The 13,367-nt window shown below is 29.8% G+C and overlaps 1 protein-coding gene across 1 annotated transcript; it reads left to right on the forward strand.

Moving 5' to 3' along the window:
* Positions 1-1,777: 1,777 nt before the first annotated feature.
* Positions 1,778-12,499, forward strand: LOC107868331 ((E,E)-geranyllinalool synthase; the record flags this gene model as incomplete). Its single annotated transcript, XM_047410652.1, is given in 10 exon segments — positions 1,778-2,263; positions 3,324-3,516; positions 4,919-5,148; positions 5,965-6,213; positions 7,163-7,371; positions 9,550-9,665; positions 9,756-9,854; positions 10,871-11,092; positions 11,348-11,477; positions 12,248-12,499. Coding segments are annotated over 10 exon segments (2,022 nt in total), but the record flags the coding sequence as incomplete, so codon positions are not given.
* Positions 12,500-13,367: the final 868 nt, after the last annotated feature.

The following is a 13,367-nucleotide window of genomic DNA, read 5'->3' on the forward strand; positions in this document are numbered from 1 at the left end:
CTCGGACACCACGCATAGCAGTAGCTTTAGTGTACCGAACTTTCCTTTTTTTTTGCCTATTATTACCTTTGTGGTGGGTCCCTTCCCCGAATACCGCGCATAACGGTAACTTTAGTGCACCGGATTACCTTTTTTTTTGCCTATTATTTTATCCCACCTTCCACTTGGGGTATTAATTCCACCATTTTAGCATAAATAGTGAGATAAAATAATAACGAGACTTAGTAATATCTCATATTAGACAAGGTACAAAGTTAATTCCAAACTTTGTTCCAAAATTATTTTTTAATTATCTCTCTACCAAAGGAAATTATTAAATAGAGTTAATTTGTACAAATAATAACAACCATGCATGATATTTAATTTTGTGGTGCAAATTTTGTTTCATTAAATGCCGACAGCAAAGTACTGGCTTAGAAATACTAGGCTCACAATTTCCACACTTTGAATTTCAACCATCTGCAATATACTCCCATAGTAAGTCTTTTTTTTTTTTTTTTTTTTTTTTTTTTTTTTTTTTTTTAATTTCAGGAAAACCTACGGCCGCTACACCCTTCAAATATGTACACTGGGTAAACCCCTGTACACAGCCTACAAGTAACATCATGAATTTTTAACCACACTAGGTAAGCCCAGTGCGACAAGCTCGACTCAAAGACCCTATCTGAAAATCGATCCCTTTTCTAGGTAGCTGTGGTGGTTTTCAACCGCCAGACCAGTTTATTAAGTGGTGGTTTTCAACCGCCAGACCAGTTTATTAAGTACTAGTAGTATTTAGACCATAAAATTTTTTATGATGTATTTTATTTTTATTGTCTATTCAATTCATACTCTTTAAAAAAAAAAAAAAATATTGGCAAAACGCTAAATATACCTCTTGAATTATTTTAAATCAGCTAGATTTATCCTCGTTTACGTTTTTGGCTTAAATATGTCATTCAACTAGCAAAATAGCTCACGAGTACCCGTGGTACTAACCACTACTCCAAAATAAGAAAAAATAATTCAGCATTACTACTCTTGGACTATTCGAAATAGAACAATTTTAACTTGTAATCATACGGTAAATTACAAGAAAGCAATGGACATCAAACCTAATTCAATATATTCAAAAGCTAGTTCATGAGAAATGAAATCGTCCTAACCATATATAAAGTACAGATACACCTATCTCCCACCAATGTGGGAACAAAAATACCCCCTACGTACATGTTGAAACATGAATGAATATCTGGAGCGTGAACAACATAAGACGACGAAACAACATTTGGTAAGTCATAAATTGGAACGAATTGAACTTGACTCTGATATCGTCGAAAATAAATGAGCATTGACAAACTCAACGAAAAAAGGTCCACGAAGTAAATATTGTCCAAGACTATATAAGGAGACAAGATAACCCTATTAGCGATTTATATGAAGGGGAGTCTTGGAATAACTGGTAAAGTTCCTGCCATTTGACCAGACAGGAGCGGATCTACCCTTAGGCCAAGGGGTTCATCTGAACCCCTTCGTTGGAAAACGATACTATTTATATATAGTTAAAATTATTTTCCATTACTGTGATCAGGAGATCATGAGTTTAAACCTTGGAAACAGCCTCTGATAGAAATGCAAGGTTAGACTGCATATAATACACCCTTATAGTAGAGCCCTTCCCTTAACTTTACGTATAGCGAGAATTTTAATCCACCGGCCCTGACCCTTTATAGAGATTTATATGGACCTAATTACTACTACAATATAAGTAACTTGACTATGTACCTATTTTTGACACATGTTGAATAGAATTTTAAATTAGTTTCCTAAATATAGAAAGAGTCATTACTCTTTCTATATATATACTGCTAGTTTTCTTTGCACTCCCACACACAAAACATCACTTCCAATTAAGAGCTAAAAAAATCACTTTTCTTTAGCTTTTCTCTTTGCAATTTTCTCATGGATTCTTTGCCATTGTCTTCCATTGAATCACTTGTAATTGATATGAAAAAAGATTTATTCTCAAACAAAGACAAAGTTGCCAAAACATCTGCCTATGATACTGCTTGGTTAGCCATGATACCTAATAATAATAATCAAGAAAATGAAGACAATTATGGTCCTATGTTTGAGAGTTGTGTAAATTGGATTCTCAATAATCAAAATGAGTTAGGTTTTTGGGGTGATTTCAATGTTCCAACAATTGATTGTCTTCCTAGTACACTTGCTTGCATGGTGGCACTCAAGAAATGGGGTGTTGGTGAAAGCCAGATAGAAAAAGGTATCTTGTCTGGGCTCTATGTTTGTTCGGATTCTTCAAAGATGTCGTTGTCTGGGCTTTATGTTATTCGGATTCTTCAAAATGTCGTTGTATTTGTGTTGAATACTCGAAAAATGGTTAACTTTTGGAGGGTCTGACAAACACTCACGACATTTTTGGAAGAATTCGAGCAACATGAACGTATAGACTCTATGTTGTTCGAATTCTTCAAAAATATCATTGTATCTGTATCAAATCCTTGGAAAATAGATTACTTTTGGAGGATCTGACAAACACTCTACGACATTTTCGGAAGAATTCGAGCGACTTGAACGTAAGCTCTATGTTGTTCGAATTCTTCAAAATATCGTTGTATTTGTGTCAAATCCTCGAAAAATGGTTAATGGTTAACTTTTGGAGGGTCTGACAAACACTCGACGACATTTTTGGAAGAATTGGAGCTACTTGAACGTAGACTCTATGTTGTTCGAATTCTTCTAAAATGTCGTTGTATCTGCGTCGAATCCTCAAAAAATAGATGACTTTTGGAGGATCGGACAAATACTGAACGACATTTTGAGGAGAATTCGAGCAACATGAACGTATAACCTCTATGTTGCTCGGATACTCCAAAATATGACATATCTATGTTGGTTCCTTGAAAAAAAAATTGATTACTTTTGGAGGCTTGGAAAATTTTTAAAAAAATTTGGAAAGTTCGAGCAACATAGAGATACTCCAAAATGAGACATATCTATGTTGGTTCCTCGAAAAAAAATTAATTATTTTTAGAGAGTCTGACAAGCACATGAAAAAATTGAAATTTTTTTTTGGAGACCTCGAGCAACATAAACCTATATACTATGTTGCTCGGATACTCCAAAATGTCGTCACACTTGTATCAAATCTTAAAATGAACAAACATAATTTTTAGATACCCCATTGCTTGAAAAACACAGAAAATGATGACGGGTGTGTGTCAGATCCTCGAAAAATACACAATTCTTTTATTATTTAAATTGTTTTTGTTCAAACAAAAGTATAACTTCATTAATTACTGTGTTTGTGTTGTCATTTTCAGGATTGAAATTTATTCATGCAAATATGGATACGCTTTTGAAGGAAAATTCTCAATGTTTTCCACGTAGTTTCACAATTGTTTTTCCAACAATTCTTCAACTTGCAAAAGCACAAGGCTTGGAAATTATTTTTATTAATGGATCAAATAGATTATTATCTGATGTTTTCATGAAGAAGAAATCAATTCTTGAAAGGTAATATTATTATTATAATTTTCATGGAATATATTAGAATTTTTGATCAAAATAAGTCATTTTTTAAATCAATTCATCAAATTAATATGTTTTTTTGAAAACTTTACAAAATTAGTATAAACGTTGTTGGCAGTAACATATTATGTTTTAAAAAATTAACAGACCAAAATACCGTTAAAGTAGGAATCGTTACTGACAGTAACATTTCTGGCTTAAAACGTTATTAATTGTAACGAGACTTTGTAACTCTGTCACATCAAACTCTGCAGAGTTGATTTGGCAGTGGCAAAGTTGCAAGATTTCGTTACTAGTGGTAACACTTTAATTCAAGAACGTTACTATCAGTAACGATCTCTACTTTAATGCTATCTCTGTTCATTTTGGTTCGTTAGTCTTTTTAAAACCTAATACCTTATTGCCAACAACGTTTATACTAATTTTGTAAGATTTTTAAAAAATATATTACTTTGATGAATTGATTTAAAAATCGGCTTATTTGGATCAAAACTTCAATATATTGTTGCATGTAGAGTTAGATCTAAAGCGAGTTCTATCGGTTTAACTGAATTCTAGGTCTAAATTCACTGACTCTAAGTTTGGACACGATGGCGACATAACTTTTAAAAAACGAGTTTAGTTCATGGATTCTAGACGATTATGAATTCTGAATAAATTATTTATATATATTAAATAAATTTTGTTTAGCACAAATACGAAATTTGAACTAAAGCTAAAGAAAGTAAAAGGTATAATTCTCCTTATATAGGTGAAAGGTTAAATTAATTGTTTTAGCTAGATGACAGATATTCCTTTGCTAAATTCTGCTGAATTCGTAACTATAATATGGGTCTGCTTGTCTTTATATATACAAAAATATAAATACATAAAATAAAATAAAATAAAATAATACACTTATTCTGAGCACACTAACTCTACGAACTCGTCTCAACAATAAAAAAAGATTTACTAACTTTTAGTGATGGGTTTAGGGTTAATTAGGTGAAAGGCTAGATTACATATTTTTGTTGAATTCTGTCGAACCTGTAATAATAGCGATAGATTCTCTTTGCACAAAAAAAAAAATATATCCTGAACACACAGACTCTATTTTCTGAACTCGTCTCAACGAAAAAAAAAAAACTTTAACTAGTTTTTAATTATACATTTAACCAGTGGCGAAGCTATCTTTGTTTTAGAGGTTCATCCGAACCTCTTTCAACGGAAAATATACTATTTTTACATGGTTAAAATTATTTTTTATGCATATATAGTAGATGTTGAATGCCTTTCGACTAATTCGTATATTTACTTCTGAATCTCCTCAATGAAAATTCTGGCTCCGCCACTACACGTGACACTAAAAATCTATCATTATTCACCTTTTTTTTTTTTTTTTTTGCAGTGAAAAGCTCAATGATCAATCTGATTTGGCATATTTGGAGAAATTATCACAAAGTGATATTTATTTTAATTGTGTGAATAAAGATGATGAAATTCTCAAACAATTATGTGAAGAAAAAAATGGTTCTTTTTTTCAATCACCTTCTGCTACAGCACAAGCATTCATGGCTACTGGAAATGAAAAATGCCTTCAATACCTCATGTCCATTGTTCAAAAATGTCCCAATGGAGGTTTGTTATAAATTTTCTGATCGTTTCAAATTACGTGTCTGACTTTCTTTTAATTCGTCTCAAAAAAAGAATGTCGAGTTTTTGTATGTAGTAATTGTTTGAGAATTATTAAATATTCCGACATTCTGACATGACATGTTTAAGATTCCATGATTCAGAAATTTACTTTATTTTCTTAATTTTCATGTCCAGCCGAACTATAGACTCCATTTGGCCATGCAAGTAATTATTTTTCGGAGTTGGTGTTGGTGTTGTGTTTAGTTATGAATATATATTGGAGTTTTTTTTGAAATTTCGTGAGAGAAATAGAAGTGAAAATCATTTTCATTAAAGTGAAATAATTCTTACGGCCAAACACTATTATTTTCAGTTTTTTCACTAGAGTGAAATATTTTTTTTGAAAAAGTACTGTAAAAAATTTTTTATGGTCAAATACATAGTAAGACATGTAAAATAAAACAGGGTAGTGTTTGATTTTTTTTTAAAATAATGATGGTATTGTATTTAGCTTATGCGCAACTGAACTATTCTTCCGAATAACTTAGTGATTTTAGATTTCACATATGAATATATGTTTCGAGATCTCTGAGTAGCATAGCTACTAAATAACTCTATCAATCGAAGTCTAGGCATATGAAAAAAAATAAATTCAACCATAACATTTTATTTTTTTTCTTTAAACCCTAATTTTCCTTTTTTTGGCTTATTTTGTTGATATTTTTTGTTTTTTTATCAAAGACTTAAACCTTATTATTATTTTTTTGGCCATTATAGTTACAATTATTGTTTAACTTATGGACATTATTTTTTTGGCAGTGCCTTCAAGATATCCAATGGATGAAGAGCTAAAAATGCTTTGCAAGGTTGATAATATACAAAGAATGGGATTGGGTAAACAATTTGAAAAGGAAATTGGACAAATTCTTGACCAAGTTTATAAAAATTATCAAGTGAATAATTTGGATAATAATAATGATAAAGAAACAAGTTATTTACCAGAGAAATTATTCAAGGATTCATTGGCTTTTAGGCTTCTCAGATTGCAAGGATACAAAATAAATGAAGGTACATTAAAATTTTAAAATTTATTATATGCATTTGTTTGGTATGACAGAAGTTATTTTTTTTAAAAATAGTATTTACATACTTAAATGGAGTTTTTTTTTTTAAATTTCTTAACTTTATTTATGTAATAATGTTTAGCACTTGAAAATTTTATTTAATATTCTCTGATTTTCTTATATTTATTATGTGAGATTCTCCCAATTCATATAGGAACCATCATGTTTTTAGAATCCATACATCTCTAATCAATAGTGTATGGATAAAAATTTCTAAAGTACAAAAAAATTTAAAAAATTAATTTCCACAATTTTTTATTTTATTTTACATACAATATAACTATTTATTATTTTTGTCTTTATCAACACATACTCTATGCATGTGTGTATTATTTGCTAGTATTTGTTATGCAACTAATGATATTTAATAATATTTAACTAATATATGCAGTATTATTTGTATATATGCAATATAATTTTTCGACTAAGGATATTCAACTGACCATTCTTAATTTTGTCTATGTCGTTACGCTATTAGTGAGATCCTTCTAGTTCATAGGAACCATCATGTTTTTTTTTTTCTTCTCGAGAATCCATACATCCTTTATCAAATATTATATGGATAACAATCTCTCGAGCACAAGTTTAGGTTCAACTTTGACAGCATAATAACAAAAAAAAAAGCTGAAAAATAATATCTTCCACAAAAAATCATTTTTCATACATGCAAAATAACTTTAATTTTGTCTTTGTCAACACACACTCTATGCATGTGTACCATATAGTCGTGCTCTTTCCGTTTCATTTGATGTGATACTGGCCAAGAAGTTTAAGTAATAAGAAAAGATTTTAATCGGACCAAAAGAAAAATGACAAGACATAAAATGAGACGGAGGAAGTATTTATTATGCAACAATTGGTATTTAAGTTTTTTTTTTTTTCTTTTTTGGCAGGAATTTTTTGTTGGTTTGTTCATGAACCACAAATAATGGAGTACATAGAAAAAAATCAAGATTTTTTTGCATATGTGATGTACAATGTCTACAGAGCCACAGATTTAATGTTCAATGGAGAATCTGATATTGAAAAAGCAAGATCTTTTTCCAGAAATTTTCTTGTCAATAATGACAATTTATCAGTACTTCCATCACTTCAAAAAGTGGTACGCATTCATTTCAATTTATCTGTCATAATTATCATCTCGACAATCAAATATCATAAATTTTCAAACATTTTGAATTTATTTGGACTCGTATATGGATCTCCTTTTTTAAGAAATATAGTGAGCGAATTGATAGAATGAAACAATATATAATAATTTTATATATAGATTTTTGAATCTCCTTAATATTAATTTCTTTTTTTCAATTATAGCAATAAGGATAATTAAAAATTATTTTAGATGAGAGGTTCAAATTTTATTTTTATTAAGTTATAAGGTAGTGAAGCTTCTTGTTTTAACTCTATCTATATCTGTGGTACATGTATGAGACTAAAAAACCAATGGTTTTTTGTATTTTCAAAAAATTTCAAAGGACAATAATTGTGGGGTGGAGTGGGTGGTGGGGTTGGAGAGTGGGTGGGGGGGAGGTGATGTAATGTGATTTCTTTATCACAAAAAATAACAAAAATAAAATAAAATTATTTGCTTCTGTGGGGTTGGGGGGAGGGTGAGGGTGAAGTGATTTCTTTATCACAAAAAAATTATTTGCTTATGTCTCATATTAAGTAACATATTTATTAAGGTCTATATATATAAAAAAAGTAATAATAACAATGTAGAAAAAAAAAAACTTTTATTTAAAGCTAGTTAGAAATTGACTTTTTCGAGTCGAGAGTCTATCAAAAATAACTCTTTACCCGTGAAGATAAGAGAGATTTATAACTTGTATCCCATGATTTTTTTTTTTTTTTTATAAAAAAGAGAAAAATATTATGTGGAGTTCCCAAAAGACTAATTTAAAAGGTTTTGATATTTTGTAATATATATTTTTTCTTACATAATAAACTTAAAATTTTGTATGATTTTAATTTTGTTTTAAATATATTCACATAAAATAAGCTACAGAAAATACTACCCATTGACAAGTTTGTCTTGTCAACTTCATGTCCACTATTTATGTACTTTTGCATAAAAAGTAGAAATTATTTTGAATCATTTATCAGTCTATTTTCTTTAGCTAATATTCCATTAGTTTCAAATTATTTATCGTAATTTTTAAATTTAAATTATTTTTTTTAAAAAATTCAAGATAAAATAAAACCATTATTAGTAATTGTTTTGAAAACTACAAACACCTAAATTATTCAAACGCTTCTTGCTAATTAATATTTTCTTTAAGAAATAAAAAAGAGAAATATGACAAATAATTTACGACAAAGAAAATGTTAATACCAACTAATGTTTAAAAATTAAAATAGAAGTAATAAGTTGTTCTTAGAACTTGGAACCAAAATGATCCATGAAATTTAAAAAGTGACCAAAATAGGTCACCTATTTAAAAAGTTACTAAAATAGGCTAAACATAATAATTTATTATGTTTTCCACCTTTTTGTTAACGATCAACTAATGGAGTTGACTTTTATAAAAACGTCAGAATTTCTTACGTTTTGCACATTTATTTATAAAAAGTAAGAAATTCTTACGTTGTGACAGAAAAACATGTAAAACGTAAGAATTCTTACATTTTACACGATGGTCGAGAAAAAAAAAGGCAGTGAGTTGTCTAATCAGTAATAACACTTTTTAGAAAATTGTGCTACAACATAAGTTTTTAAAAAAAAGTGTCCAACGTAAGTAAAATTTACGTTGTAGCACAATTTTTTGAAAAGTGCATTTATTACTGATTAGACAATTCACTGCCTTGTTTTCCTCGACCATCGTGTAAAACGTAAGAAATTCTTTCGTTTTACGTGTTTTTCTGTCACAACGTAAGAATTTCTTACGTTTTACAAATAAATGTGTAAAACATAAGAAATTCTTACGTCTTTATAAAAGTTAACTCCGTTAGTTGACCGTTAACCTATTTTTGTCACTTTTTTAATTTCGTGGCTCATTTTGGTTTCGAGTTCTTGTTCTCACAACAAAACTTTCAAATACATGATATTTTATTCTGACCTTTGCTACTTTATTTATTTTACATACTTAATTTTTGATATATTTTACTCGAGTCGTGAAGCCACCGTAAACAACTTTTCTACCTCTATACGATAAGAATATGTCTGCGTATACTCTATCCTCTCTAAACCCGACTCACTTGTGAAATTATACTAAATATGTTGTTACAATTACGATTAAAAAATTGTTTACATACTAATTTTTTTTTTTTTAATTTATAGATTGAGCATGAATTGAATGTTCCATGGTTTGCTAGATTAGAACACCTTGATCACAGATTATGGATTGAATTTAATCAGTCTATTTCTCTTTCTGATGGAAAATCTCCATTTTATTGGTAAGTATATACTTTTTTATTTACATAATTTATATATTACAATCAATATATTATTGATTTGACTAATATTTTTTTATGCTATCTTATTAGGTTGTCTTATTTGCAAAATGACAAATTAACTCAATTAGCAGTGCAAAATTATGAATATAGGCAATCAATTTATAGGAATGAATTGGAAGATCTAAAGAGGTATAAATACAAATTTTCCCTTTTTGGCTTTCATTTTCTATATAATTATGTGATTTTTTTTTTTTTTTGCTAATATTCATCGAAATTATTGCCTTAGCCCTGTTCTATAATCTGTAAACTGAAGTTTGTCATTTATTGATGATTTTTTTTTTAAAAAAATTCTTTTTTAGATAATCAGATTATTTAAAAGATAATATGCATTGCATATGATTGAATTAATAAGTGAAATTAGTAACATGAAAAAGAAGGCGGTATGATGAATAAAAAATATACTATATAGTCTAGAGAGTGGATGTGTCATTTATGATACAACAAAGGCGGAGCCAGTAATTAAAGTTTATGTATTTTGAATTTTAATATTTTTAATTTATTGAATTCCCAAGTAATAAATATGTACATATTCAATAGATTTTCTAGACAAATACAAGGTTTGAACTAAGGTTACTGGGTTCGCTAAACTCATAGCCGATCGACACACTAGTGTCACCTCTGCGTATGTGTTCGGCAGAAATCAGTAGTTTTGATCCAAAATCTATATTTATCTAAAAAATTCATAAATATTACGCAGTTACAAATTTAGAATTCAGAAACTCCAGAAGAGTTAGGATCCGGAACCCTTGAATTTCAAATTCTGATTCCACACAAATAACCAAGTATAAACAGTTTTACATTATCAATGTATACAAATTAAATCTATATTATATTTCATCATTCTAATGACTAGTAGGGGCGGACCTAGGTTAAAAAATGTGGTATTCCGACATCCTTTAAACATGACACAAAATAAGTATAATTATATAAGAAACGTATAAAAATTAATGTAAGATGGAAACTAACACCCATGAAATCAAGAAGACAGTTGAGTGCTTTGATCGTCAGGCGAAACCTTAACGCTTTGGGTGTTAATATGCGTGTTTGAACCTCCCGAACACCCACGACCCTTAAATTCTGAATCCGCCACTGGTGACTAATGATAATAGCTATACAATAAACCTTATTTTTTTTTTGATTTGTAGGTGGTCAAAGGATAAAGGCCTTGTTGACATTGGATTTGGAAGAGAAAAAACTACTTATTCATATTTTGCAAGTGCAGCAAGTAGTAGTAGTTTTTTACCATATGAATCTTTTCTTAGAATGGTTGTTGCAAAATGTTCAATTGTTATTACTGTTGCTGATGACTTTTATGATGAAGAAGCTTCTCTAAGTGAGCTCCAAATCTTAACTGAGGCAATACAAAGGTACGATCTGATCGTGTAAATATCTTTTATATTGTTAGCGTATAAGAGTTAAACTCGCTAAATAAGTATTCTAACTTATCTTTTATGTGATCTGATCGTGTAAATATCTTTTATATTGTTAGCGTATAACAGTTAAACTCGCTAAATAAGTATTCTAACTTATCTTTTATATGATCTGATCGTGTATTCTAACTTATCTTTTATATGATCTGATCGTGTAAATATCTTTTATATTGCTATTTTTTTTGGTCATAGGTGGGATGCAAAAACTCTTGATGGTCCAAGTAAGATTATATTTGAAGCACTTGATGATCTTGTGTGTGATGTTGCTAATATGTATCATCTTCAACACAAAATTGATATCACCCCACAACTTCAACATATGGTAAGTTCAATGTCCCTCATCTTATTTAGTATGTGGTGTTAAAAAAAAAAAAAAAAAAACTTCTTGAGTGTCCGCGTATAAAAGTTAAACTCGATGTGTATATAGCTACGTATACCAAAGGGTTGTCGGTTGAATATCCTTCATCAGAAAATCATGTCGTAGTCACACCATGACGAAGTTAAGAATTTCGTCAAGTGTGTCTATATGTAATGTATATTACAATTTTTCGATAATAGATGTTTAACTGACCATCCTTCGGTCTATATTACTCAACCAATATTATATTCAATCTGTATTAAATTTTGGACACCCTCAAACATGTTTAGTGAAATTTCTGGCTTCGTCACTGCATACTACAAGTATAGGTAAATTCATGTTAAGTATAATTGTTGTTGTTTTACTAGATCTTTGCACAAATAGTCGACAAAATTCACTGTTTACTTTTCTTAGCCTGTTATACATTGATTACATACATTTATACACATATTATACATATATTATATAGTTGTTGACTATTGCCAACCCTTTGGTAGGGGGTTCATCTGAACCCCATTCGACGGAAAAATATACCATGTTGAACCCCCTTCGGCTAGGTTTTCTTCAAATATTGAACCCCTTAGTTGAAATGCTGGCTCCGCCTCTGTATATAACTTACGCGATAGGTGAAAATATTGAACCCCTTAGTTGAAATGCTGGCTCCGCCTCTGTATATAACTTACGCGATAGGTGAACGACTATTTAGATTAATTCATTTTTTTTTTTTTTTACAGTGGAAGGAGACATTCCATTCATGGATGATGGAAAGTTTGTGGAGTAGAACTTCAAATTTGCCATGTATGGATGAATATTTAGAAGTTGGAATGATATCAATTGGTGCACATATTTTGGTTCTTCATGCAGCTGCACTTGGATGTCCAACTTTGCCAATTGAAATGCTTGGTCCAATTAATGGAAAATATGAAAATATTACAAGGTTGCTTATGGCCACAACTCGTTTGTTAAATGACATCCAAAGTTACCAAGTAAGTTCAATAATTTAATATCATATAACAAAGTTTATGCCTTATGAGATTATTTATAGTCTAAGTTGTTCGGACTCGGGTGCTGGTGTCCGATAGGGGTACAGATTTGGAAGCCGGATTCTTTACGGTCTCTATTTAAACATTCAGGGATATGGATCCATGGGATGGATACGGGTGCGGAGATTAGACGAAAAATAATTTACATGTCTAAAAATAGAGTTATAAAACATAAATTATAAGATATTATGTGGAAAACTTGAGGAGAAAATATTGTTCAAGAAGAAAATCCTGAAAGGAGATGAAAAGAAAAGCAATAACGAAAAAATTTCCATATACGAGGTATTCAGTTTTCTTCAACTTCACCTTAGCTTTTGTTTTGATTAAAGGATTTCTTAAATCTGTCCAGACTTTCCTAGTCGATTTTGGTCAAATTAACCGAAATCGATTGATCAAATTGAGTACGGATCCCATACCCACACCCACACCCATGTCGTGTCGATACGGGGTTTAGATGTTGTTAAATAGCAAAAATTCATCGTCGATTATCCTATATATTTAACAACGAATTAGCGATTGATTATAAGAAAAAAAAAATCATGTTAGCTACGAGCTATTTAGCGATGAATTTTGCAACTGATTCTTGTTCTCTTGTAGTGAATATTAGAAGTTCACTTTGTATTATTTTTCAAGTAGCTAATGTCAGTATTATGTGTGTATGTTTGTATTATATAGTATACACACACAATTTATATAAGTTTATATATATATATTAATGAGTAAAGCATCTAGTACCCCTTGAACTTTAACGAAATTTGCTACGACACACTCCAACTTCATTAGATAGCCTATTTTTATCATCCTTTTTAGC

This window comes from Capsicum annuum, chromosome 4 (genome assembly GCF_002878395.1).
Source record: "Capsicum annuum cultivar UCD-10X-F1 chromosome 4, UCD10Xv1.1, whole genome shotgun sequence".
Taxonomy (NCBI): domain Eukaryota; kingdom Viridiplantae; phylum Streptophyta; class Magnoliopsida; order Solanales; family Solanaceae; genus Capsicum; species Capsicum annuum.